Genomic DNA, 26,910 nt, shown 5'->3' with positions numbered 1-26,910 from the left:
CCTACACCCGCTAGGGACAATTTTTACATTTACCCAGCCAATTAACCTACATAACTGTACGTCTTTGGAGTGTGGGAGGAAACCGAAGATCTCGGAGAAAACCCACGCAGGTCACGGGGAGAACGTACAAACTCCGTACAGACGGCGCCCGTAGTCAGGATGGAACCCGAGTCCCTGGCACCATGCCGCCCATATTATTGTCAAGCAGAGCAGCCCTGGAACACACCTCAAAGTCAAAATCGGCAACAAGGTCTGATTAAGAATATTTTAAAAAGAAGTTTATTAAAAGAAGCATAAATCTGAAAAATCAAAACAGATTTTAAATTTGCGAAATCAAAAATCAGCGTAAACTAACGCAAAACATGGTGTCACCATCTTATTACTGTTAAGCTCACAGATGAAATCCAGCTTACTTGCTTACTTTACCTGAACCCAACATGTTTTTCTACATATAACCTGTTTTATGAGGCATGCCAAAAAGCTAGAATGTATCAAACAATACAAACAGTAGAACTAAAGACCTTTAACTATAATAATCTTTTCAGGAATGTAACAAGTCCTATTATTGTAAGATGACCTTTTATTCATCATTGTTAGCATGAAAGCAAGAAAATCAGATGGGAATATTTATCATTCATTTGGGCAGTTTAGCCTGAGCCCCTTTTTGAAGTTGGACTTCCCTTGAATAAGTTACCAGGCCCCACGGTCCGGATTTGTCTACATCACAGGTACAGTCAGTGACACAGCTCCAAGTCTGAGTTGGAGTTCTCTGCTTTTGCACTAACCATTAAAAATAATACGGTAGTAGAACATCTGGCCAAAAACATGGTGAAAGAGGTGGATTTAAATGAGCACTTTAAAGCCAGTAAACGAGGAAGAAAAGCAAGCCTGAGAGTTTATCCCCAGGCACCTGAAGGCAAGCATGCTGCAGTGGAGCAACTGAATCTGTGAGCCTTGTATTCAATGGGACCAAGGGTGTTGAAGAAGGCCCATAGGAACCTATAGATGGTGTCAGGAAAAGGAATCGCCCTGCGGATTTGAAAACGTAATGGGAAGTTTAGATTTGAGGCAGCAGAGTTTTAGACGTTAAGCTGCATGGAGTCTGCGTGTAAAATGTTAGGCAGGAGTGCCTTAAAGCAGCCAAGTCTGAGGGTAACAAAGAAATTAGGGTCAGGGAGGGAACTTCAGTTTGTGCTAAGGACCAAGGACCTTAATTCAGACTAGACATTATTAGGTAGAAAGACATTTCTGCTCACCATAATAGTGATGCTATTATGAGCATCACTATTATAATAGTGAGCCAGCGGTGCTGGCTCGAAGGGCTGAATGGCCTACTCCTGCACCTATTGTCTATAATGGAATTACATGACAGACATGACAGAGACAGACAAATGTGTTAACTTCTAAAGTTGTTTTTGTTCTGACAGTACTCTTCTCTAACTTTTTCTAGCACAACTTCTGTTTAGATTTTCTCTGAACTCTCCTATCTCACTCAGCCTTGGACTTGGTTAACGAATATTGGGAGGGATGAAAGCAGGCAGAAGCATTTCTTGGGTGTGGCTGGTAGTTTTGTTCATATGTTGGTTTGCGCTGTATTGAAAAATTTTGGATTATCATTCATGCCTCCGGTCGGAACCTGCGAAGGTCGTCCACCTGTTACAATAAAAGCAAAGTCATGAAATGTTAGCATCAAATAATGGGCAAAACAGCCTATAAACTTTAGTTTAGTTTCAGTTTAGAGTTTAGAGATACAGCGCGGAAACAGGCCCTACAGCCCACCGAGCCCACGCCTATCTGTACATTAACACCAGCACACTAACACTACCCTACACACACTAGGGTCAGTTTACATTTATACCAAGCCAATTAACCAACAAACCTATATGTCTTTGGAGTGTGCGAGGAAACCAAAGATCTCGGAGAAAACGCACGCAAGTCACGGGGAGAACGTACAAACTCCGTGCAGACAAACACACGTAGTCGGGATCGAACCGGGGTCTCTTGCGTTGTAAGGCAGTAGCTCTACCATTACGTCACCGTGCCTCTCTGGCACAGTTGGTGTGCTATTTATTTAACTGTGCATGCGAAAGTAAGTGAAAGGGTTCAAATTTCCCCAAATTCTTCACTGTGTATTGAACCCATCAATGTAAATCATGTTTACAGGCCATTTTATGTCATGACACTTTAGAAGATAATTGGAGAATAACTGTAAACTAAGGACACATAATTAACCTCACCGCCTGTTATTTTTGGCTTACTTACTTGAGCAATCAGTAAGTAAATGGGAGTGGCGTCACCAGACCCCAAACTATACTGGACTTGTCAATGGTGGGGTGGTACAAATCTAGACTGGCTCATCAATACTCCAGGTCCTTCCCATCTCCAACCAATGGGCTTCCTCCCCAACCACCCACAATGGACGCAGACCGTCTCAGTAGCAAGTTGGTGTAGGTGCAGGCAAACATTTTACTGGCCAGGATCTTAGGATTGTATACACAACCTGTGGTCCGGATGCCTTTGAAAAGCCCCAAAAGGATTTATGCATCCAGCCACGACGACATGCACCTGAGATTTCATGCCACCCCCTGTCAGTGAGGATAGGCTACATCCTCCGCAAGGAAGGGCCTCATATCTGAGGAAGGGTGGGCCGGCTCTGGAGAGGGTCCAGGCGAGGTTTACGAGAACGATCCCAGGAATGATTGGGTTGACGTATGATGAGCGTTTGACGACACTGGGCCTTTACTCGCTGGAGTTCAGAAGGATGAGGGGGGGGGGGGGGGGAACCCTCATTGAAACTTACCGAATGGTGAAAGGCTTGGATAGAGTGGATGTGGAGAGGATGTTTCCACTAGTGGGAGAGTCTAGGACTAGAGCTCACAGCCTCAGCATAAAAGGACAGACATACCTTTGGAAAGATGAGGAGGGATTTCTTTAATTAGAGAGCGGTGAATCTGTGGAATTCATAGCCACAGAAGGCTGTGGAGGCCAAGTCAATGGATATTTTTAATGTGGAGATTGACAGATTCTTGATTCGTAAGGGTGTCAGAGGTTATGGGGAGAAGGCAGGAGAATGGAGTTGAGAGAGAATTATAGATCAGCCATGATTGAATGGCAGAGTAGACTTAATCGGCTGAATGTCCTAAATTTGCTCCTACAAATTATGAACCTATGAACAGCCCTGAGGTATAAATATGAATTTCTCTGATTTCAAGTAACCTTTACATTCCCTCTCTCTCCTTCCCTCCCCATGCTAGTAATCCTGCCAGTTTTACTGTTCAAATCCCTTTCTTATCACCTCTTCCACAGCCAACAATGAACCTTTGTGGGCTTCACCTATCCTGAGTCATCGGTGCGGGCTCTGATTTGTTCCCAACCTTTTCCCTCCTCTAAGTTCCCCCCTCTCCGAATCTCGGTCTGAAGAAGGGTCTCGACCCATGCTGCCTGTCCCGCTGAGTTACCCCAGCATTTTGTGTCTGTCGATCTGGACATGGTTGTGCAACATTTATTTACCAGATGCTGCCTGATTGTATGGAGGTGGCTGTGCTTGGCCTGCCTGTGGGTAAGCATAGGAGCAAGGGGGCGCATTCATGGGCAGTTGTGCAGGGGACTGTAGAAGAGGCACTGGCTGGTACCCCTGGAAGCCTGGATACATCGACACAGGTTGTCCATAGCCCATCGGCACCACAGTTGCAGCAGTGGTGTTGACAACAGCTGAAAGAACAAGAGGAGACCAACATTAATTAAATAAAAGGAACTATCCACGGCCAAAAGTTATCTGACAATGTTTGGTTGGAATATGCAAGCAAAATCTCGCATAATCACTGTCGAGATGCCTGACCAGTGCACTCTGTGGCAACAGATTTGAGGCCAATATGTTGATAGAAAATCACAGAATTAAGTGCAAGCTCATTAAGTGCAACCATCTTGTGGCAGCTTCTTTACAATCGAATTCCTAATTAGGGCCCTGTCCCACTTAGGCGGGTTTTTTAGGCGACTGCCGGTGACTGCAATAGTCTACGACAATGTCTACGACAAGCTACAACAACCTACCACCTAGTGACGTCAAGCTACGGCAAGCTACCGACAGCCAGCGACCCAATCGTCACGACTCAGGACGTCCACCTACGACCGCACCTACGACAACCTACGACCGCACAGGCAGCAACCTACGACAACCGAAGTCAACCTACATCTACCCCCGACAATCTACGACCGTGTCGGCGACAACTGAAGACAATTCACGTCATTTTGGCCTCCGGTTCTGACGCCGGTACCTGTTGGTTTGTTGGTTTGACGTAGGTCGTCGCCAATGGAATTCAACGAAGTCAGCACCGGTGACAACCTACGTCACCTGGCGACAACCTGGCGACAACCTGCAACAGCGCCCCCGTCAGGAGACGTCACACTACGATCATTGGCGTCAAACCAACAGTCGACGATTTTTTTAAAAAAATTCAAAATCCAGCGGCGACCAGAAAAACGCTACGACTCATTGGAGACGACTCACGGCCGTACAGGCGACACCCCGGCAACTGTGTGGTGACAGCCTAGTTGCCTGTAGTCGCCTAAAACATCGCCTAAGTGGGACAGGGGTTCTAGGCAGCTTGGCATTCCCCCTGACTGCCAGTGGAATCTGTAGGGAGGAACTGCAGATGCTGGTTTGCACTGAAGACTCCTGTATATCGGCGAGACCAAGTGCAGGCTCGGTGATCGTTTCACTGAACACCTCAGCCTAAACCTACACGACCTCTCTGTTGCCAAACATTTTACCCCCCTCCCTCCCATCCCCACACTGACTTTTCTGTCCTGGGCCTCCTCCACTGTCAGAGTGAGGCCCAGCGCAAAATGGAGGAACAGCATCTCATATTACATGTGGGCAGCTTACACGCCAGCGGTATGAACATCGACTTCTCTAACTTCAAGTAACCCTTGCTTTCTCTCTCTCTCTCCATCCCTACCCTATCCTACTTCTCCAACCAGTCTGACTGCCCCCAGATTAAATTTTATCTCTGTGTGCTTCGTTGTCACCTTCCTCAAGCTTACAATGATCCATTCTACATTCTCCTTGAACCTCGTCCCCTTTGATGTCCCGTATTCACACCTTTTCTCTCTCTCCCTCTCCCCTGACTCTCAGTCTAAGGAAGGGTCTCAACTCATTCCTTCTCTCCAGTGATGCTGCCTGTCCCGCTGAGTTACTCCAGCATTTTGTGTCTGTCTTCAATGCCTAGAGCACCTTCCACCCTGCTTTCATCCCTGCCCTGCTGTTCTCATGATGAGAATTAGGCACAGTAGGGGGGACTTCCGGTGGCGCTATGGAGGCTTGAGTCCAGCGCCAACTAGCTCCGTGCCGAGGGAAAAAAAAACGGGAGAAAATTGGGTTTTACCTGCAGCGATCGCAATCTGAACGGCTGCCTGCGTGACGTCATCAGGCGCGCGACTTTAAGATATGTCGTTACAACGCAGCCCCCCCCCCCGTGGGGCACAAAAAAAAGCCGGTAAAAAACCGCAGATGGAAGAGGAAGGCCCTTTAGAGGCCTCGGCCGCAATTACAACGAGGGCCCAGGAAGACCCTTCGAAGAGAATGAAAAAGTCCGAAATGGAGGATTTTAAAACTTTTCTTGCTGCCGAATTAAAAACCTTTGGTGAGAAACTTGACTCTTTTAGGTCGGAATTTAAAACAGAAATGCTTTCTACCGTTCAGCTCATGCTGGAAAGTTGGAAGAGGACGAGGGAGGAAGAGGTCAAAGCGCAAATGGAAGTACTGGAAGCCAGGCTGGTTTTGGTGGAAACGAAGGTTAAAACGGAGATGGACCCCGTTCATTATGAACTTGGTCAACATCAAATAGCGTTAACCGAACTGGAGAAATGGGCGACGTCAAATGAGGGAATGGCAAGTCGACTCCTTACTGAAAACCAACGCCTCTCAGATATGGTGATCAAATTAAATGAGAAATGTACCGATTTGGAGGGGCGGCAAAGACGTAAGAATCTAAGGATTGTAGGGGTGAAAGAAGGAGGTGAGAAAGAAATGGGTACTCGGGATTTTGTGGCAGACCTTTTACATAAAGCCTTAAAATTGGATCATAAACCTTTACTCGGTCGAGCCCATAGAGTGCAGCAAAAACGTATACAGGATGATGCCCACCCAAGACAAATTATTGTAAAGGTGCAATTGGATCATGAATTGGATGATATAATGAGGAAAATGGTTCGAGGCGGACAGCTCCTTTTTGAAGGTGCGAGATTCAGTATTTACCGCGATTATCCGGTAGAAGTTCACAAGAAAAGAGTGCAGTTCATTGAGACAAAGAGAATTTTGAAGAAGGTACCTGATCTGAGATACAGCTTGCTTTATCCCGCAAGACTAAGAGTCTCCTACAAGTCCAAGGTACACTTTTTTACAGACCATGAAAAAGCAATGGAATACGCTAAAGAAGTCGGAAACATGACAGACTGAAGAATTCACATTACCCTTTAGGAGTCCCGCCAGATCTAAAAAGACCTTTAAAGTTTTTTCAAGAGCTTTGAGGAGATCCGGAAACCGAAATGGATGGAGGACATTGGAGAAAACCGTGATCTTTTCTGTTTTTTCTGTTTACTAATCATTATTATTATCTGTATACTCATATATAACTATATATGTAATAACCAATATTTATTAAATATCTATATTACCACTAAAAATTATTAATAAAATTATTAACATTAACATAAATCATATAAATTTAATACTGTATATGATTGATAACAATGATGAATAATCAATAGTCTTCGATTAACATAGAAATGAATTACACAATTATATTATTTAGGAAGATATGCAAGAGGTAAGTTAGCCTAAGTCATAATAAAGTTTGACCGTTTTTCTCTTTACTTTTCAATTTAAAATTAAATTTATGATAGATTTAGTGGAAAAATTAATATGATATGTAGAGATATGTAGAGGTTATGTGCTTATGTATGCATACATACGGGTATGTATATATATATATAGGGGTATATCGTGTGTGTGTATGTATGGGTATGTAAATAAGTTTGTTACTCCCAAAGAAGATATATGAATGTTAGAAATAACCCTTTATTTTCTTTGCGCACGGAGCTAGAATTTTTTTTTTTTACAAAGGCTACGGAAGTCTTTAGAATTCTAGCCACGTTAGTGTGGCTATCACTAACTACACTAATTGTAGAGGTAGTTTCTTTTCTTTCACCCTATATTAATCAACTCTATCACTTTTCTCTTTTTAAATATTTTTGTAACTTAATGTTAGAATGGGAAAATAAGACAAATACAAGGAGATGTGTTCGGAAGAGCGTTGTATATGATTTTAAATTCATCTATTTGAGGTTCGGGAGCAGGGTCAGGTTCTGTGTGTTGTACCTTCTGATCGGTTATAGACCACCTTAGAAACAATATGCAAGACATTAATATGACAAGTGGGGGTCAGGGAATAACATTTTGTAGTTGGAATGTCAAGGGAATCAATGAACCAATTAAGAGAGGTAAAGTTTTGGCACATCTAAATTTAATCAAAACTGATATAATATTTCTTCAAGAAACACATCTCAAGAAGGAATCTCAACATAGACTTAAAGCTAAGTGGATTGCTGAATCATATCACTCCTCCTTTTCCCACAAGTCTAGAGGAGTTGCAATACTAATTCGTAAAGGAATACCTTTTAAGAACTCCTCAACAATAGTGGATATTGATGGCAGATATATTATATTAGTTGGAGAATTAAATGGAGAAAAAGTGATTCTTCTTAATGTTTACGGGCCTAATTTTGATAACCCTATGTTCTTTAATAAAACATTTAATAAAATTCCTGAATTCACACAATATAAATTAATAATTGGAGGAGACTTCAATTGTACATTAGATCCATACTTAGATAGATCATCAATGCAAAAAAAAATAAAATCTCAATCAAGTGTATTTTTAAATTCATTTATTAATACCACTAATATTAAGGATGTCTGGAGAATAGAAAACCCAACTGGACGGGAATATTCATTTTACTCACCAGTACACAAAACATACTCAAGAATAGATTATTTTTTAGTTGACTCTACGTTTATTCCATTTATTTATAATTCAAAATACCATAACATTATAATTTCGGATCATGCACCTGTAACATTCATGATTAAATTAAATGGAATGTCCGAGAAACAAGCATATTGGAGATTTAACCCACAAATTTTGAACGAAAAGTCATCCCAGGAATATATTATTAAACAGATTCAAATATTTTTGGAGGTAAATGACAACCCTGACACACCTATTTCTCTTATGTGGGAAACGTTTAAAGCGTATGTTCGAGGTACATTAATTTCTGCTCAAGCATTTTATAATAAAGAGAACAGGATTAAGCAACATACATTGGAAAGTGAAATTAAACAACTAGATATAGAAAATGCGAGAATGCCATCTACTTTAAAACATAATAAAATTGCTGTATTGAAATATAAATTAAATAAAATGTATTCAGAACAAGTAATAAAACTTTATCAAAAAACAAAACAATTACATTTTGAATTTGGAGACAAACCACAAAAACTATTAGCACGTCAATTACGAAAAATGGAAGGGGAAAAAATAATTCATAAAATTAGAACAGAGACAGGAGAATTATTAAAAATGCCCAAGGACATAAATGATAGATTTCTTCAATATTATCAGAACCTTTATTCAACTAAAACCGTAGCACAATCAGAAGGAATAGCAGACTTTTTAAAAAAATGTAATTTAAAAGGTTTAGATTCAAACGATAGAGAATTATTAGAAAGGGAGATTACGATAAAGGATATTGAGGAGTCTATTGGTTCTTTAAAAAACGGTAAAGCAGTAGGACCAGATGGTTTAGGCTCCGAATTTTATAAAAAATTCTATGATTTGCTTAGCCCACGTTTACATAGACTGTATGAGTATATATATACTCAACAGAAACTTCCAGATACTTTAAATGAATCTATAATAATACTGATTCCTAAAGCTGATAAAGATCCGGAAGACCCGGGATCATACAGAGCAATTGCACTTTTAAATACAGATCAAAAAATTTTAACTAAAATACTAGCGAATAGATTAAGTACGGTGATGAATAAATTAATACACCCTGACCAAACAGGCTTCATTCAGAAACGATACTCATACTATAATCTAAGAAGATTATTTAATATTATATATTCCAAGAGAATTATTAATGAAGATCTAGCAATAATCTCACTAGATGCTGAAAAAGCATTTGATCAGGTTGAATGGTCTTATTTATTTTTGGTGATGGAAAATATGCAGCTAGGGGAGAAATTCTGTACATGGATAAAACTGTTATATACAAATCCCACGGCTAGAATATTTACAAACCAAAGGTTGTCATCGAAATTTAGCCTAGCTAGAGGTTGTAGACAAGGATGCCCGTTATCCCCATTATTATTTGCGCTTGCTATTGAGCCACTGGCAGAAAGAGTTAGGGGGCATCCGGAAATACATGGATATAACACAAAGGACACAGAGAACAAAATTTCTCTATATGCAGATGACGTATTAATTTACATCACAAAACCAGAAATTAGTATTCCAAACTTATTAAAGCTAATAACCCAATTTGGATCACTTTCAGGATACAGAATAAATTGGAATAAAAGCGAAATTATGCCAATAAGGGAACATAACAAACAGATAATACAACAATTTCCATTTAAAATAGTAAATGAAAAATTTAAATATCTAGGTATCTATGTAACTAAGATATATACATCATTATTTAAAGCAAACTTCCCCCCGTTACTGAACAAACTACATAAGAATATTCAATACTGGAAAACACTCCCCATCTCAATGGTAGGCAAAATTAATGCCATAAAAATGATTTTTTTACCGCAAATATTATACCTTTTTCAGACAATTCCGATATATTTGACAAAAAACTTTTTTAAAAAATTGGACTCTATTGTTAATGATTTCATCTGGGATTATAAGAATCATAGGATAAATAAAAGACACTTGTGTAAATCAAAAATAAATGGAGGCCTGGCTTTACCCAATTTTTTGTTTTATTTCTGGGCAGTTAATATTAAAAATATGAATTTCTGGTTGGAAGAAATAGATCTTCAACCAGACTGGTTAAAAATGGAAAAGGAAGATTGTTTGCCTTTTGATATTGGTTCGATATTATTTGCCACGTCTAAATTAAACAAAAAAATTTATAGGGAAAACCCTATAATATTTAGTGCTATACGAATTTGGAAACAATTAAAAAAGACATTAAAACTAGATAATTTATCGCTTTTTCTTCCAATTGTGAATAATCCTTTGTTTAAGCCTTCATGGTTAGACCGGGGTTTTACACAGTGGAAGAATTATGGAATTAAAAATATGGGACAACTTTATAAGGAAGGCACCTTTCTGACATTTCAGGAGTTGCAACAGATTTATGGTCTTCGTGGAAATGATTATTTCAGATATCTTCAACTTAGAGATTACGTAAAGTCGAACTCCCAAAATTTTCAAATTAGAAATTCAGAAATTCTTGACGAATGTTGGAACAAACATCCTAATACAGAAAAATTAATATCTTATATATATAATATTTTATTAGACAGTGACATGCCTTCTACGGATTTATATAGACAAAAATGGGAAAAAGAATTAAATCAAGTAATAACGAAAGATACTTGGGAAGAAAGTTTGCAACATATAGATCAGTGTTCACTAAACGCCAGACATTCTCTAATACAATTTAAAGTATTACATAGGTTACATTATTCCAAAACAAAACTACATAAAATTTTCCAACATATTTCACCTAAATGTGATAAATGTCAACATTTAGAAGCTACATTATCTCATATGTTTGCAAACTGTATAAAAATTAAAAAATTTTGGGTAAATATTTTTAGTATAATATCTAAAATAACCAGCACACAATTGGACCCAGATCCAAAATTAATTATACTCGGAATATTAGAATTAGAATTAAATAAAACATTCAGAACAACACAAAAAAACTTTATTGATTATAGTTTAATAACAGGAAAAAAATTAATTCTAAAATTTTGGAAAGGCCCTACGGCCCCCACAATTAAAATGTGGATTATAGAAATGACGGAGACCTTAAACGTGGAAAGAATCAGATTTTCCCTGTTGGACAAACAGGAATTATTCATTGAAACATGGTCTCCTTTTATTGATTACTTAAAGGGTCAGAATAGTTCAGCACAGGAACCTGACTAGCACTCGGACTAAAGAATGAATGAAATGCTATACTTTGGAATGTACGAATATATCTCGAATGAAGTTTTTGTTATTTTAATAAATTTTTCCATTCTTCTTTAACTAATTTTTTCCTTATTTTTTTTTTTTTTTTTGTTTTTTGTTTTTAGTTATTTTTTCTTTTAAATTGGTTTTTGTTTTTAGTTTTCTTCTCTCTCTTTTCTTTCTTCACTTCATCTACTTCGTTAGCTTTATTTAGTTTATATAAAATAAATTAAAAAAAAGGGGTAAAAGGTATATAATAATAATTGACAATATTATTAATTCAAAAATGTATGACTGTAAAGATGTAAACAGGTTATGTACCTATCCCCAATAAAATTTTATTTAAAAAAAAAAAAAGAATTAGGCACAGTAGGTGATACTTGCTGCGATCATCTAAGTATTGATGGATCTGGCAGTGATGCAACTAACCCATTGTGTGGATCAATCGTCTCTCTGCTGTGTGTCGAGATTCAAGATAGCGTGACATTCGAGCCTAAATAGCCGGCCCGTTTCTCTTTTGTTGCCATGTCTACATTCTGTACAGGTGGACTGTTAGCGTTCAATTGAATCAGTTTAATGGCAGCTTTGTGAACTAGTGTGTCGGAAAGTCACGGTGGCAAGAGGTACAGAAGTGTGAAAACGCACACCTCCAGATTCAGGGACAGTTTCTTCCCCAGATGTTATCAGGCAACTGAATCATCCCATCACCAACGAGAGAACGGGTCCTGACCTCCCATCTACCTCTTTGAAGACTCATAGAGTCATAGAGTCCTACAGCACAGAAAGAGGCCCTTCGGCCCATCGTGTCCGTGCCGCCCGTTACCAAACACAGTCTAATTTTAATCCCATTTTCCCGCATTTGGACCGTAGCCCTGAATGTTGTAGCATTTCAAGTGCCCATCCAAATGCCTCTTAAATGTTGTGAGTGTTCCCGCCTCCACCACCACCCCAGGCAGTGAGTTCCAGACTCCAACCACCCTCTGGGTGAAAAAGTTCCTTCTCACATCCCCCTGAAACCTCCCTCCCCTTACCCTGTATCTATGTCCCCTCGTTGTTGAACCTTCCACCAGTGGAAGAAGTTCCCGGCTATCTACCTTATCTATGCCCCTCATGATCTTGTACACCTCGATCATGTCCCCTCTCAGCCTTCTCTGCTCCAGGGAAAACAACCCCAGTCTGCTCAGTCTCTCCTCATAGCCGAGGCCCTTCATCCCTGGCAGCATCCTGGTGAATCTCCTCTGCACCCTCTCCAAAGCTATCACATCCTTTCTATAATGTGGTGACTAGAAATGTACACAAAACTCCAGCTGTGGCCTCACCAGTGTTCTGTACAATTCCATCATTACCCCGCTACTTTTATATTCGATGCCCCGGCTAATGAAGGCCAGTAACCCATATGCCTTTTTGACCACCCTGTCCACCTGTCCTGCTGCCTTCAAGGACTTGTGTACCTGTACTCCAAAGTCCCTCTGTACCCCTGTCTTCCCTAGGGTCCTTCCATTCATGGTGTACTCCCTCTCCAAGTTATTCCTGCCAAAGTGCATCACCTCGTACTTTTCAGGATTATATTCCATCTGCCACTGCTCCGCCCATCTGACCATCTCATCTATATCTTCCTGCAGCTTGCAGATCCCTTCCTCGCTATTCACCACCCCCCCTAACTTCGTGTCATCTGCAAACTTGCTGATCATGCCCTGTACGTTGACATCCAGATCATTAATGTAGATTACAAACAGTAAGGGACCCAACACTGATCCCTGCGGCACCCCACTGGACACCGGCCTCCAGTCACAGAAGCAACCCTTTGAATGACTCCCACTGTTCTGATGCGGTCCTCCCCACGAGAAGCTGATCTCTTGGACTATCTTTAATGGAACTTACTGGACTTTATCTTGCACTAAAGATTATTCTCTATATTGTATATCTGTTCACTGTGGGCATCATGATGGTAATCATGCATCGTCTATTTGCTGAATGGATAACAGGCGACACAAAGCCTTTTCACTGTCCTTTGGTACATAAACGAAACACACTGAACACTAAGCACTATCATCTGACACAATTACAATTGCTTCATGCTTTTAAATCTCTGTTCCACTTGTAAATAAACTGTATTCTACACTCCAAAGGTATTTATTTCACAAAATGCTGGAGTAACCCAGCGGGTCAGGCAGCCTCTCAGGAGAGAAGGAATGGGTGATGTTTCGGGTCGAGACCCTTCTTCAGACTAAAGAAACGTCACCCATTCCTTCTCCCCTGAGATGCTGCCTGACCCGCTGAGTTACTCCAGCATTTTGTGAAATAAATACCTTCGATTTGTACCAGCATCTGCAGTTATTTTCTTACATATTCTGCACTCCGGTATTTTTCTTTGTTCTATCGTTTGTGCTTACTTTTGGCTTGACTGTATGCTCTGATTGTGTTATCTGATTCGATTGCATGGCGCATAAGCACTGCACCTCAGGGCAGGTGACAATAATAAACCCCAGCCAGAATAGTTACTCACCCGTTTGGTGAGGTGTGGAACTGTTAAGGGCGCAGCAGCAGCACCATACTACCAGTGCAACCACAATGATGCCCCCCACCACTCCAACTCCAATTAATATCTTCTGCCTACGGAAAATAGAAGGGAAGATTAATTAAAATGAGAGGAAATGAGAGGCCTGGACAGAGTGGATGTGGGGAGGATGTTACCACCAGTGGGTGAGTCCAGGACCAGAGGTCATAGCCCCAGAATGAAAGGACGTTCCTTCAGGAAGGAGATGAGGAGGAATGTCTTCAGTCAGAGGGTGGTGAATCTGTGGAATTCTTTGCCTCAGAAGGCTGTGGAGGCCAAGCCAATGGATATATTTAAGGCAGAGATGGATAGCTTCTTGATTAGTACAGGTGTCGGGGGTTATGGGGAGAAGGCAGGAGAATGGGGTCAGGAGGGAGAGATAGATCTGCCATGATTGAATGGGGGAGTCGACATGATGGGCCGAATGGCCTAGTTCTGCTCCTATCACTTATGAACTGATGAACATAAAATGCTGAAGAGAGAGAGTGGAGCCACAATGCTGCCCAGTGGACCATCACTCACTTAGTCATTGGGATGGGCAAGGTGTGGGTACTTAAACTCCCGTGGTTTTGTTTTTGGGTTGAGAGCAAGGCTGAGCATAAGTAAAGGGTTGGGATGGGCTGTTGGTCCAAAGGAACTAGACCTTACACCGAAGCACGGATTGTTTCTGCTTCATTATTACACATCTGAGACACAGATGTGACAGGCACCGGCTGCAGTAGGCGGGGGGGGTTGCTGCTGGGTCACTCTGGGTGGCTGCAGTAGGTGGGGGGGTTGCTGCTGGGTCACTCTGGGTGGCTGCAGTAGGTGGGGGGGTTGCTGCTGGGTCACTCTAGTCCCCGTCCCCCCCCAATCTTTGCACATCCCCAATCCTGTCCACTCGCCCCTTCAGTTTCATGTTTCATGTGTCTTGTGTTTTATGGCTGTTGGCAGATCAATTTCCCTCCTGGGATAAATAAAGTCCCACCACATCGTGTTGTATGGGGGTATGGGGAGAAGGCCGGAACGGGGTACTGATTGTTAATGATCAACCATGATCACAATGAATGGTGGTGCTGGCTCGAAGGGCCAAATGGCCTCCTCCTGCACCTATTGTCTATTGTATTGTATTGCTATTGTAAAGAATGTATTGTTTTGCCTGTACATATTTTTTACGTATAAAATATACCTTTGAAGATGATAAGCAAACTCTGATATACTTATTGATTTTTTAAAGATCTTTTTACCTGGCCGTTATCTTTGGCCTATTGTGATGACTTCAACGTAACTAGGCATGACATGCAGACCAACATGACTGTGGCGTAGCTACTGTACATCTGTACTCCTTTAGTGGAAGCATTTGCTAACAGCTTTTGTTATGCTGATAGTCTGACCCCGAGTGGAGGTATAAATTAAAACTGCTGCTTTAATTAAATCATCACAAGTATGATTTGGGGGTTATAAATTAAGAGTGGAGAGAGGGGGAGGGGAAGGGAGATAGAGAGAGAGAGAGAGAGAGAGAGAGAGAGAAGAGAGAGAGAGAGAGAGAGAGAGAGAGAGAGAGAGAGAGAGAGAGAGAGAGAGAGAGAGAGAGAGAGAGAGAGAGAGAGAGAGAGAGAGAGAGAGAGAGAGAGAGAGAGAGAGAGAGAGAGAGAGAGAGAGAGAGAGAGAGAGAGAGAGAGAGAGAGAGAGAGAGAGAGAGAGAGAGAGAGAGAGAGAGAGAGAGAGATGCTGAGCTAAGGGTTAAAGTGTTGGAAGGGGCACTTTGCAACAATTATAGTGCAAGTTCCACCCATATATTGCTACGAAAAAGTCAAGAAAAAGAATACCCCTTGAGTCTGCGAGAGCGGGGGCGGAAGATGACTCATCGACAGACCACACGGCAACAGACCCAGGAACGGAATCGACTATGAATCAGACAACCGGCACAGCAATTGACAGAGCAACAGCGCCGGCAGGACACAAGCTACGAAGCTGCATCTGTGGCTGGGAAAAGATAACATCAGAGAAGGGTCTCAAGATCCACCAGAGCATGAAAAAGTGCCTGAGAGCTTGGTGAGGGGCCTCGCATTGACCATTACTTCCTAAGAGGTAGGTGAAATCAGTCGAGTGAAGCCCAGTGGCAGGATAATCACCACAGTCCACAGGGTATCAGCACCCCAGGCGAAGCTCAACCAAGTATAGTCCCACCAACGGACACGAGTACAGAGCCCAACCAGCCACAGTCTGCGGTAGAGAGGAAGATGGAAGGAAGAAAGCCTCAAATCGTGTGGCCTAAATCCTGCCTGAGGAAACAGTGGGAGACCATTAACACTGACCTCATCCATCTTCTGGAAGGATTGAAGGGATGTGTAGAAAGAAAACTGGAGAAGATGGGAGACATCATAAACAACTATGGGGCGGAGAGATTTGGGGTGAAGGTCAAGAAACAGAGGACACAGAAGGAACTATCACTCCAGTACAAGTCCGGGAGGCAGCAGGAGATAAAAAGACTGGTGAAGGAAAGGAGGCAGCTGAGAAAACAGTGGAGGAAGGCCACAGAGGCAGAAAGGGAAGGGCTCGAGGCACTGCAGGCAGAAGGAAAGCAGCGCCTGGCAATCCTGCGAAGAGCAGAATGCCTGAGAAAGCAACACAAGAAGAAAGAACGGGCGAGGACAGGCTTTTACAGAGATCCATATAAGTTTGTCAAAAGCCCCTTTGTCAAGGAGAAGAGTGGGATCCTGAAAGTACCTGTAAGGGAACTAGAGGAGCACCTGAGGAAGACGTACTCCGACAACCTGAGGCATAAGCCAGTCACCATTCCAGACGACATGCCACCTATTCATCCACCTGAGCACCAGATGGACACAAGGCCTCCTACATGGAAGGAGGTGGAGAACACAGTTAAACGAGCAAGATCAGCATCAGCCCCAGGTCCCAATGGCATTCCATACAGGCTCTAGAAGAACACCCCTGGTGTCCTGAAATACCTCTGGAAGTTAATGAAAGTGGCGTGGGGGAAAGGAATCATACCTAAGGCATGGCGAAGGGCAGGAGGGATCCTAATTCCCAAAGAAAAGAACTCTTCAACCATTAGCCAATTCCACCAGATCAGCCTTCTGAATGTGGAAGGAAAGATCTTCGTTGGTATTGTGGCCCAAAGACTCTCAGCGTTTTTGCAGAGCAACAACTTCATTGACACATCAGTGCAGAAAGCAGGGGTACGTGGTTTCTCAGGATGTCTGGAACATGCAAATGTCATCTGGCACCAGATACAAACTGCCAAGAAAGAAAAGAGAGGTCTGCATGTGGTTTTCTTAGATCTTGCCAATGCCTTTGGTTCAGTGCCCCATGAGACTCTTTGGGCAGCTTTTAACTTCTTCCAGGTCATAGAGGTCACCACAAAGCTGGTAAAAGCTTACTTCCAGGACCTCCAGTTCTGCATCACAACACAGGACAACACCACCGCCTGGCAGCACCTTGAGATAGGCATAATGGCAGGCTGTACCATCTCTCCTCTGATGTTTACCATGGCAATGGAGCTAATCATTCGAGCATCACGATGGGTAGTCGGAGGGGAACGCTTGAAGAGTGGGCTGCGTCTTCCTCCAATCAGGGCGTACATGGATGACATGACCACTATAACAACAACAAAAGCAATGCACCAAACGCCTGTTGGATAAACTCCAGGAAAACATCAAATGGGCAACAATGGAGATTAAACCCAGCAAATCCTGCAGTATTTCCATCGTCAAAGGCCGGCTGACTGACGAAAGGTTCCGCATCAACAACGAGACAATACCAACTGTCCTGGAGAAGCCTGTCAAAAGCCTCGGGAGATGGTACACCGCACACCTCAAGGGCACAGAGCAGGTGGAACAACTCAGGCAGGATACAATCAGTGGCCTCAAGCAAATCAACAACACTGCTCTCCCAGGGAAGCTGAAGCTTTGGTGCTTTCAATTCGGTCTGCTGCCCCGACTCATGTGGCCAATTACCATCTACGAGGTCACTTTATCCCATATCAACCAGCTGGAGAGACTTGTGAACTCACAAGTGAGGAAATGGCTTGGGCTACCGAGATGCCTCAGCAGCATAGGACTCTATGGGAATGGAGCCCTCTCACTGCCAGTCTCAAGCCTGGTGGAGGAATTCAAATGCGCCAAAACAAGGCTGGACATGACACTAACAGAATCCCGGGACCCAATAGTTAGAGGTGTCGCTCCAACCATAGCAACAGGGAAGAAATGGACTCCAGCAGCAGTGGTACAGGACGCAAAATCTGCCCTCCGACACCGGGACATAGTGGGCCATGTCCAACAAGGCCGAGGGGGCTTTGGCCTGGGAGCAATGAAACCTACCTGGCAAAAGGCTACTCCAGCTGAACGTCGGCACCAGGTGGTGGAGGAGGTGCGCCGCCAAGAAGAAGCAGCCAGGTGTGCCAAAGCTATATCTCAAGCCAAGCAAGGCCGCTGGATGAGGTGGGATGGCATTGAGAGGAGGAAGATCACATGGAGTGAGCTGTGGAACATGGAGTCAAGTATGTTGAGCTTTATTATCAGAGCCATATATGATGTCCTTCCCTCTCCCACAAACCTAAATCTTTGGCTGGGAGAGGATCCAGCCTGCCCCCTGTGTGCAGTTCCAGCAAACCTCAAGCACATCCTGGTCGGTTGTAAGGCCAGCCTAACACAAGGCAGATACACCTGGCGACACAACCAGGTGCTGAGGTGTTTGGCAGCTGCACTCGAGTGCAAGAGAGTTACCACCAACGCCATGCCTATCAATGTCCAGCTAACATTCCCGCAAATCCTATCGTTCATCCGGGAAGGAGAGAAACGGAAGACTACCACCTCGCCTCTCAACTCATGCCCACTGTGTGCAGCCAGAGATTGGGAAATGCGGGTTGACCTAGGCCAGAGCCTTTCCTTCCCAGTTGAAATCGCAGCTACCAACCTGCGACCAGACCTCGTCCTCTGGTCCAACTCCTGTCGGCGTGTTTACATCATTGAGCTGACGGTGCCCTGGGAGGAGGCTGTGGACCAGGCATTTGAAAGGAAAAGGCTGAGATATTCCAACCTTGCAGTAGAGGCAGAGGAGCAAGGTTGGAGTGTAAGAGTGCGTCCAGTGGGGGTGGGGTGCAGGGGCTTTGTAGCCAGTTCCACTACAAGGCTCCTGAGGGAAGTTGGAGTCAGAGGGCAGGCCCAAAGGAGGGCAATCAAAGAACTTGCAAATGCAGCCGAACGGAGCAGTCACTGGCTGTGGCTGAAGAGAAAAGATACTGTCTGGGCTGCCATGTGACCATCTAGAGGCTAACCATAAGACACACACCCAGGGCTGATCACCCTGTGGTGGGCCTGCCTCGACTGAGGGTGTCTTGTGATAAAAGGCCAAAACACCCAGTGACGTTGAGGTACACAACTGAAGATGTGTCTGAATGGTAGCAACATCACCTAGTGGTCACCCCCAAGAACAACACCAGTCAATTGTAGTGCAAACCTTAGGGGTTGTAACATCTAGTCCTACTAATCAATCTCAAGTGGTCAACATGGTGAATGCTGTGTAACTACATTTAGAATTAAAGAATAAACAATGTTGGAGTTAAAAGGGTAGCTTGCATGCCAAATGCAACCAAACTGTTTTAGACCAGACCTTTGGTAATTTCATGTAACATTGGGTGCAATACCATTAGTCAGCGCTTTCATGTATTTTACATGTGGCATTAGATTGGGTTACAATAAACTGTTCTGAATTGTGAGCCTTGCATTATTTTCTTTGCCTAGACCAATTCAGACCAAGCTCAGAAATAAAATAACAGTGGAAGCCACGATTTAGACATAATGTATTTATAAATCTAATTCCAAAACACAGTATTTTGTAGATTTCATCCAATTCTCTGATGCAACAATTTGAACTCATAAAAACCAAAGAAGAGTCAAAGCATCCAATATTGTTGGTTACTTACACGTAGTTAGTCTCCGTGCAGGTCACTCCGTCCCAACCCAACTTGCACTCTACGCTGGAGTATGCAGCTGACAAAGTAATACAGACGTTACAGAGATCTTAAATCAAATCAAATTGATCTTATGCAATAACTATTAGTACAAAACTAGAAACTATTAGCCAAGCCTCTGAGTCAAATGTTTTTGGGTTTATAAAGTCATAAGTCATAGGAGCAGAATTAGGCCATTCGGCCCATCGTGGCAATTCCTCCATTCTGTCATGGCTGACCTATCTTTCCCTCTCAGCCCCATTCTCCTGCCTTCACCCCCATAACCCCCATAACCTTTGGAGAAGCATTTCAGAGATTGACGTCTAGTCTGAGGCTCTAGTGAAGGTTGGGTTGCCATCTTCCTCACTCCCAAATAGGGGACAAAGGGTGACGTCACCACCCCGCGCCCCACGTGACCTCACCCAGCCAGCGGCCACGTGCTCCCGCTCCACCAATGGGGGCCGCCCGGGCCTGGAGGCGGTTTGTTAAGCAACCTCCGTTAGGTGGCGCCCGGGCATCCGGGCCTACACTGTCGGGGCCTACAGTGTCCGGGCCCACAGCGAGAGGCTCCCGAGCCTACAGTGTCCAGGCCTACAGTGTTCGGGCCTACAGTGTCCGGGCCAACAGCACCCCCCCCAGGGCCTAATACGGGACACAGGCACGGGTGTCCCGGCTAATACGGGATAGTTGGCAACCCTAAGTGAAGTGCCATCTTATGGACCCCATGTTGAATGGGAGTTCTCGCTGCTCTCTCGCCTTGTCAAAAGAGATCCCTGAATTCCTCACCCACATCTGCTCTGTGTCCCGTAGTTCTGCTTCCGCCCCCTCTCTCCCGTGACAGAACAAGGATTGCATTCCCCTGGCCCTTGCCTTTCATCCACCAGCTTTGGTATCCCACATATCGCTGTCTATGTTGATTGTTGACATGAAGTAAGAGCTGGTACCACTCAACTACGTGTCCAACCTCTCAACTCAACTTAAAGCTAGAGGAATAGTCAGCAAAAGTTCACATTTTCTGCAGATCAATATCAAAATTGCCTTTCAAAAAAATAAATAAGGTAATGATTTTAGAGACCCAATAGTTTTGCAGATGCTGGAATATTGAGGGGGGATCTTATAGAACCAACATCCAGGTTCAGGAACAACTTCTTCCCTACAGCCATTAGGCTATTAAGCACAACAACCTCAAATAAGCTCTGAACATAGACTACTATTGTTATTATTGTTTGTTTGCTTTTTTATGTGTATGTGTGTGTGTGTGTGTGTGTGTGTGTGTGTGTATGTGTGTGTGTGTGTGTGTGTGTGTGTGTGTGTGTGTGTGTGTGTGTGTGTGTGTGTGTGTGTGTGTGTGTGTATGTTTATTTAGGTGTGTGTATATTTATGTGTATATGTGTATGTACGTATATATATATATATATATATATATGGGTATGCATATATGTATATGTGTGTATTTGCATATGTGAGTATGTATGTGTATATATATATACACACACAGACCTTTTTTTCTGGTTTATTACATTGTTTCCAGTGCACTATGTTTACATATTCTGTTGAGCTGCTGTATGATTTTCTTTGTTCTATCTGGGAAAAGTGACAATAAAACACTCTTGATTCTTCGCTCTTGACTCTTGAACTGGAAGGGTGAGACATGGGCTGGCAGGTGATGGTGGAAAACCCAAGGTAGGTGGGAGAGGATGGGCAGATGGAGCAAGGAATGGGAGGGAGGCGACTTTCAGCAAAGGCTGGTGGACAATCGGTGCAAACAAATAAGGAACCAATTGGGCTGACAGATGCAAACGTGGAGATGAGAGGGGGAAGGTGGAGATGGAGGTTGGAAGTGATAAATAGAACAAGGTTAGAGAGAGGCGATGGGCAGATGGAAGCAGATGGGGAAAGGAATAACAAACCTGATATCGGGACGGGATGGGACAGGGCAAGGGTTATGATGTTATTCGAAGATAAACACAAGATGCTGGAGTAACTCAGCAGGTCAGGCAGCATCTCTGAAGAGAAGGAATGGGTGACGTTTCGGGTCGAGACCCTTCCTCGGACTTCATGTCAACAACACCAAGGACCCTGATCTGAAATAAGGATAAGAGTCCAAAGAATGGTCCCAACCCGAAAAGTCGTCTAACCATTCGTTCCACAGTTACTGCCAAAGATACTCGAGGAGCAAGATAGACCACTCCACCCTAAAAACCGTACTATGTCATGACGCCATTTTAGGCAGAAACTTACAGAAACATTTAAAAAGAAAAATAACAAAAATCTGTGAATTGATAGATGAGATGTATTTTGCATTTTAATGGTGTCATCACACATACTGTTCCCCCACAACACTGATTACACTGCGAGAGGCATAACGAACAGCGGGTTTTGACTACTAAAATGGCTCCTTTGCGTACTACACTTCAGTATGGGCCATTTCAACGGAGTGGTCCATCTTGTTCCTCGAGTATCTTTGGTTACTGCCCACCACACCATCAAAAGCATCTATGCGAGGCACCGGCTCAAAAACCCCACTATCCAGGCCAGGAACTCTTCTTGCTGCCAGCATCGGCAAGGAGGTACAGAATCCCAAAGTCTAAGACCACCAGGTTCAGGAACAGCTAAATTCCTACAAACATCAAGTATCTGAACCAAACTGCGCAGCCCTAATCTTACCTCTACAATAGAACACCATGGACTAACCCTTGGAGCCATAGAATGATGGAGTTAGGGAGCAGGGTAGGAAAATAACTGCAGATGCTGGTACAAATCGAAGGTATCACAAAAAGCTGGAGTAACTCAGCGGGTCAGGCAGCATCTCAGGAGAGAAGGAATGGTTGACGTTTCGGGTCGAGACCCTTCTTCAGACTGAGTCGGGGTTCTTCGACCCGGGTTCAATCCCAACTACGGGCGCCGTCTGTACGGAGTTTGTACGTTCTCCCCGTGACCTGCGTGGGTTTTCTCTGAGATCGTTGGTTTCCTGCCACACTCCAAAGACGTACAGGTGTGTACGTTAATTGGCTTGGCAAATGTAAAAATTGTCCCTAGTGTGTATAGGATGGTGTTAATATGCGGGGATCGCTTGTCGGCGCGGACCCGGTGGGCCAAAAGGGCCTGTTTCCACGCTGTATCTCTAAACTAAACTAAACTAAACTAGTCAAGAATCTTCCCTAATTACGTGATCTTTTCATTCTGTGATGACATAAGCAGCAAAGTGGCAGGGTCTGAATATTCCCACAAATTTCCAAATGTCAGGAAGGATATTCTTGCTATTGAGGGCGTGCAGCGTAGGTTTACTAGGTTAATTCCCGGAATGGCGGGACTGTCATATGTTGAAAGACTGGAGCGACTAGGTTTGTATACACTGGAATTTAGAAGGATGAGAGGGGATCTTATTGAAACATATAAGATTATTAAGGTGTTGGACACGCTAGAGGCAGGAAACATGTTCCCAGTGTTGGGGGAGTCCAGAACCAGGGGCCACAGTTTACGAATAAGAGGTAGGCCATTTAGAACAGAGATGAGGAAAAACTTTTTCAGTCAGAGAGTTGTAAATCTGTGGAATTCTCTGCCTCAGAAGGCAGTGGAGGCCAGTTTTCTGAATGCTTTCAGGAGAGAGCTAGATAGAGCTCTTAAGGATAGCAGAGTCAGGGGGTATGGGGAGAAGGCAGGAACGGGGTACTGATTCAGAATGATCAGCCATGATCACATTGAATGGCGGTGCTGGCTCGAAGGGCCGAATGGCCTCCTCCTGCACCTATTGTCTATTGTCAGACAAGGGAGCGGTTTCTCAGGTGAGGGAGAAAATCTGGAAACACAGGCCTCTCCCTCAGGTATCAAACGCCTGCTTGGAGAACACTGAGAACATTGTGAGCACGTCGGTGGATAGATCTGCACTTTGATGAATTTGAAACCATCCCTGAACCCTGGAGCGATCCCTTTCCCATTACAGAAACAGTGCATGGATGAAGTATTTTATAGACTGGTGGGGAATTTTTGGAACAAAGGAGGCTGAGAGTGGACGTAATTAAGGACAACAAAAACTGATAATGTGTCCACATAGTGTAAATAAGAAGGATCCGTTTCCTTTCAGGAAAAGAGCAAAAATGTGGCGACAGAGAATTAAAACAACTGGAAAAAGGATCTGAGGGAAGATTAGGAAAAATCTTTTCTCTCACAAGGTCGTTTAAGGCTGGACATCATTGCCTGGAAGGATCATGGATGCAAAATCCTTCATTTGTTTTAAAAATTGGTAGATTGAACAGTTGAGAACTGCAAGGCTAGAAAGTGGCATTTGGCCAGGTAATCTTTTTGGACTGGGGTAAATAACTAACTGCTGGCAGGTCAGGCAACATCAGTGGATGGAAATGGATAGATGATGTTTTGGGTCGGGACCCTTCTAATTCTGGTATCTGTGGTCTTGTGGTTTTGTAATGGGCTAAACGTGCTCTCACCATGCTTTGCATACACTAACGTAAGCTGTGGTCTAATGTTATCGCCTGTTTATTCAGAAGGAGGAAGGTGACATTTTCATCCAGAGGTTCACATGAATTTCCTTTCGGCCATTTTATGATCTCAGAAAGCTATTGGTGCCAGAAAAATGGCCGGTGAGGAGTTGGGTCTAAAATCTCAATGTGACTACATTTGTCTGATATTATATTAAACAAAAACAGGCTTCCAAACTGAATCCATTTGAATGGGATATTGTGCAATGTTTCATCTCATTCCCCTGCATCCCTAAAGATTTTGTGGACTTAATGCTTGATCAACAAACTTGGGAGAATATTTTAAAAGACTTTAAATTTTTGAACGCGTATGTGTTTTGGACAGTCAGGGGAGAGTCTGACGATTTCTGAAACTTCAATTGCAACTGAGAATGGAAAATGCAAATCAGACTGATATAACATTTAACATGACCTGGAACTCGAAAAAAAGGTCTTTTGTAAAAGGCCACAGTGGCAGGATCTGAATATTCCTGTAACTTTCCATAAGTTGTCAGAGAGTTGGCGGCGGTCACGGTGGTGCAGCGGTAGAGTTGCTGCCTTGCAGCGATTACAGCGCCAGAGACCCGGGTTCCAACCCGACTACGGGTGCTGTACATATGGAGTTCGTACATTCTCCCCGTGACCTGCGTGGGTTCTCTCCAAGATCGTCGGTTTCCTCCCACACTCCAAAGACGTACAGGTTTGTAGATTAATTGGCTTGGTGCATGTGCAAATTGTCCCTAGCGTGTGCTGGGGAAGTGTTAATGTGCGGGGATCGATGGTCGGGGCAGACTCGGTGGGCCGAAGGGCCTGCTTCCGTGCTGTATCTCTAACTAAACCAGATGGTTCTCAGGTAAGGGAGAAAACCTCGAAACTCAACCCTGGGTTTCAATAGTTAGTTTGGAAAGCAGGTCGATTGTGGTGGACAGGTTGGTGGATAGATCTGCTCTTTCACCGATGAATTTGAAACCACTCCAGAAACTTGGAGCAATTCCTTTCCCATTACAGAAACATTGCAAGGACATTTTAGCTTGAATGAATTACTTTATAAACACGTGGGGAGGGGGGGGGGGGGAGTTTTGGAACAAAGAGTGTTAATTGAGATTAAAATTTGAAATTAATTAAATTAATTGAATTAATTAAAAATTGAGATTAATTGAGATTTAAAAAAATATTGATAAGGTGTATACAAAGAGTAAATCAGAAAAATCAATTTTCCTTCACAAAAAGATTTAAAAAAACAGGTGACATAGAATTAAAAGAACTGAGAGACTTGTGTGTTGAAGATAACCGATTACTGTACCAACTGGAAAACAAATGAGAGGAATAAATATTTGCGTACTAATCGATGCTGACTATTAAACAAATGAAGGAAAATGAACCTTGTCAAGTTCCACTCTGTTGCTTGCACTTACTTCAGAACTTTTAAAGCACTTTCGTTCAGTAAAAATGTTGTACCTTTGCCAATGTACAATGTACAATTGAATTACTTGCCCGCACTTGTACGGTGCCACCCAATGCAATACAATCGGATGCAACATTCTTTTCGAAAATCACAAGGTAGTTTAATTCTTAAGAAAATTCTCTTGAACTTACTCCAGAATTATTGCTCTACTGTACGTATTAACACTTTTAACATCATGGCGACATAATTTGCGCAAGAATAAAATGTTACCATATTGCGGGAAATTTTCAATAAATTCTCCAACGTATTCCTTAAATTAAGAATGGAATGGAGCAAGTTTATTTCCAAACTCACCAGAAGGCTGAATTGCCAGGCAGGCTGTCAGCCAACACATCGACTGCAAGCTCATCATCTTTATGGCCATATTTTCTTTCCAGTTTATTCCTTGTGTTTCAGACCTCAGTTAAAACGTGAACCTCCGGTGTGCTCAGAAGAACAGAATGAGAAAGTTAGTGTGCAGTGCTTGGAGTTTCAGTTTCGTTTGGAAATTGTTTTATGACAGAGTCATCTTGCAGAGCACGATGTCAAGTCAAGTCAATTTTATTTGTATAGCACATTTAAAAACAACCCACGTTGACCAAAGTGCTTTACATCTGATTAGGTGCCCTCCAACGTATCATGATGAAAACAACAGTCATTAAACTGCTTTTGTTCCCCCTGCTGGAAGCTGCAGTTCTTGAAGATTCAACTCACTGTTTCGACTAAACTAAATGAGGACAGTTCATGAGACTTGGATGAAGGGTCTCGGCCCGAAACGTCACCCATTCCTTCTCTCCTGAGATGCTGCCTGACCCGCTGAGTTACTCCAGCATTTTGTGACACCTTCGATAGTTAATGAGACTCTAATGGTTGAATCACTAACTAGTTCAAGTTTGGCCTTGCAAAGGACCTGCCAATAGGTTATTATATGGCCGATGACAGAAGTGAAGAGTTTGTAGGAAGGAACTGACTCTGTGTGTCTCGGCGATCTATTCCTCCCATGATTCAAGATTCAAGATTCAAGATAGCTTTATTTGTCATCCAAAAAAACGAAATTCAGTCACCCACAGTCCAACAATAAAACATTAAATTAGGCAGATTACACAATAAAGCATTAAAATAGGCAAATTACACAACCCCAAAAACACACAAAAAAAAGAAACATCCATCACAGTGAGTCTCCTCCAGTCCCTCCTCACTGTGATGGAAGGCCACAATGTCTTTTC

General features: G+C 43.1%; 2 protein-coding genes across 14 annotated transcripts in view; one reads left to right on the top strand and one right to left on the bottom strand.

Moving 5' to 3' along the window:
• Nucleotides 1-26,910, top strand: part of atp2b2 (ATPase plasma membrane Ca2+ transporting 2) — a 1,022,617-nt gene that overhangs the window by 762,238 nt on the left and 233,469 nt on the right. The window lies entirely within an intron of this gene.
• On the bottom strand, nucleotides 342-26,167 carry LOC144601590 (uncharacterized). The gene is made up of 5 exons (XM_078413798.1): nucleotides 26,000-26,167; nucleotides 19,739-19,805; nucleotides 13,765-13,871; nucleotides 3,511-3,711; nucleotides 342-1,653 (listed from the first exon to the last, which is right to left on the bottom strand). Exons 1-5 carry the CDS (start codon nucleotides 26,067-26,069, stop codon nucleotides 1,574-1,576), a joined length of 525 nt encoding a protein of 174 aa, XP_078269924.1. The 5' UTR covers nucleotides 26,070-26,167; the 3' UTR covers nucleotides 342-1,573.

This window comes from Rhinoraja longicauda, chromosome 17, assembly GCF_053455715.1.
Source record: "Rhinoraja longicauda isolate Sanriku21f chromosome 17, sRhiLon1.1, whole genome shotgun sequence".
NCBI lineage: Eukaryota > Metazoa > Chordata > Chondrichthyes > Rajiformes > Arhynchobatidae > Rhinoraja > Rhinoraja longicauda.
Note: the sequence above shows the minus strand (reverse complement) of the source record. Positions and strands in the feature narration are given on the sequence as shown.

What these genes read in the sequence shown, in the direction of transcription:
- LOC144601590 (XM_078413798.1), bottom strand. Translation starts at nt 26,069, where the DNA reads ATGGCCATAAAGATGATGAGCTTGCAGTCGATGTGTTGGCTGACAGCC. An exon ending in TGCACGGAGACTAACTACGT is followed by an intron (nt 13,872 to 19,738) that starts GTAAGTAACCAA and finishes TATTTTCCGTAG; the next exon opens with GCAGAAGATATTAATTGGAG. An exon ending in TTCCACACCTCACCAAACGG is followed by an intron (nt 3,712 to 13,764) that starts GTGAGTAACTAT and finishes TTGTTCTTTCAG; the next exon opens with CTGTTGTCAACACCACTGCT.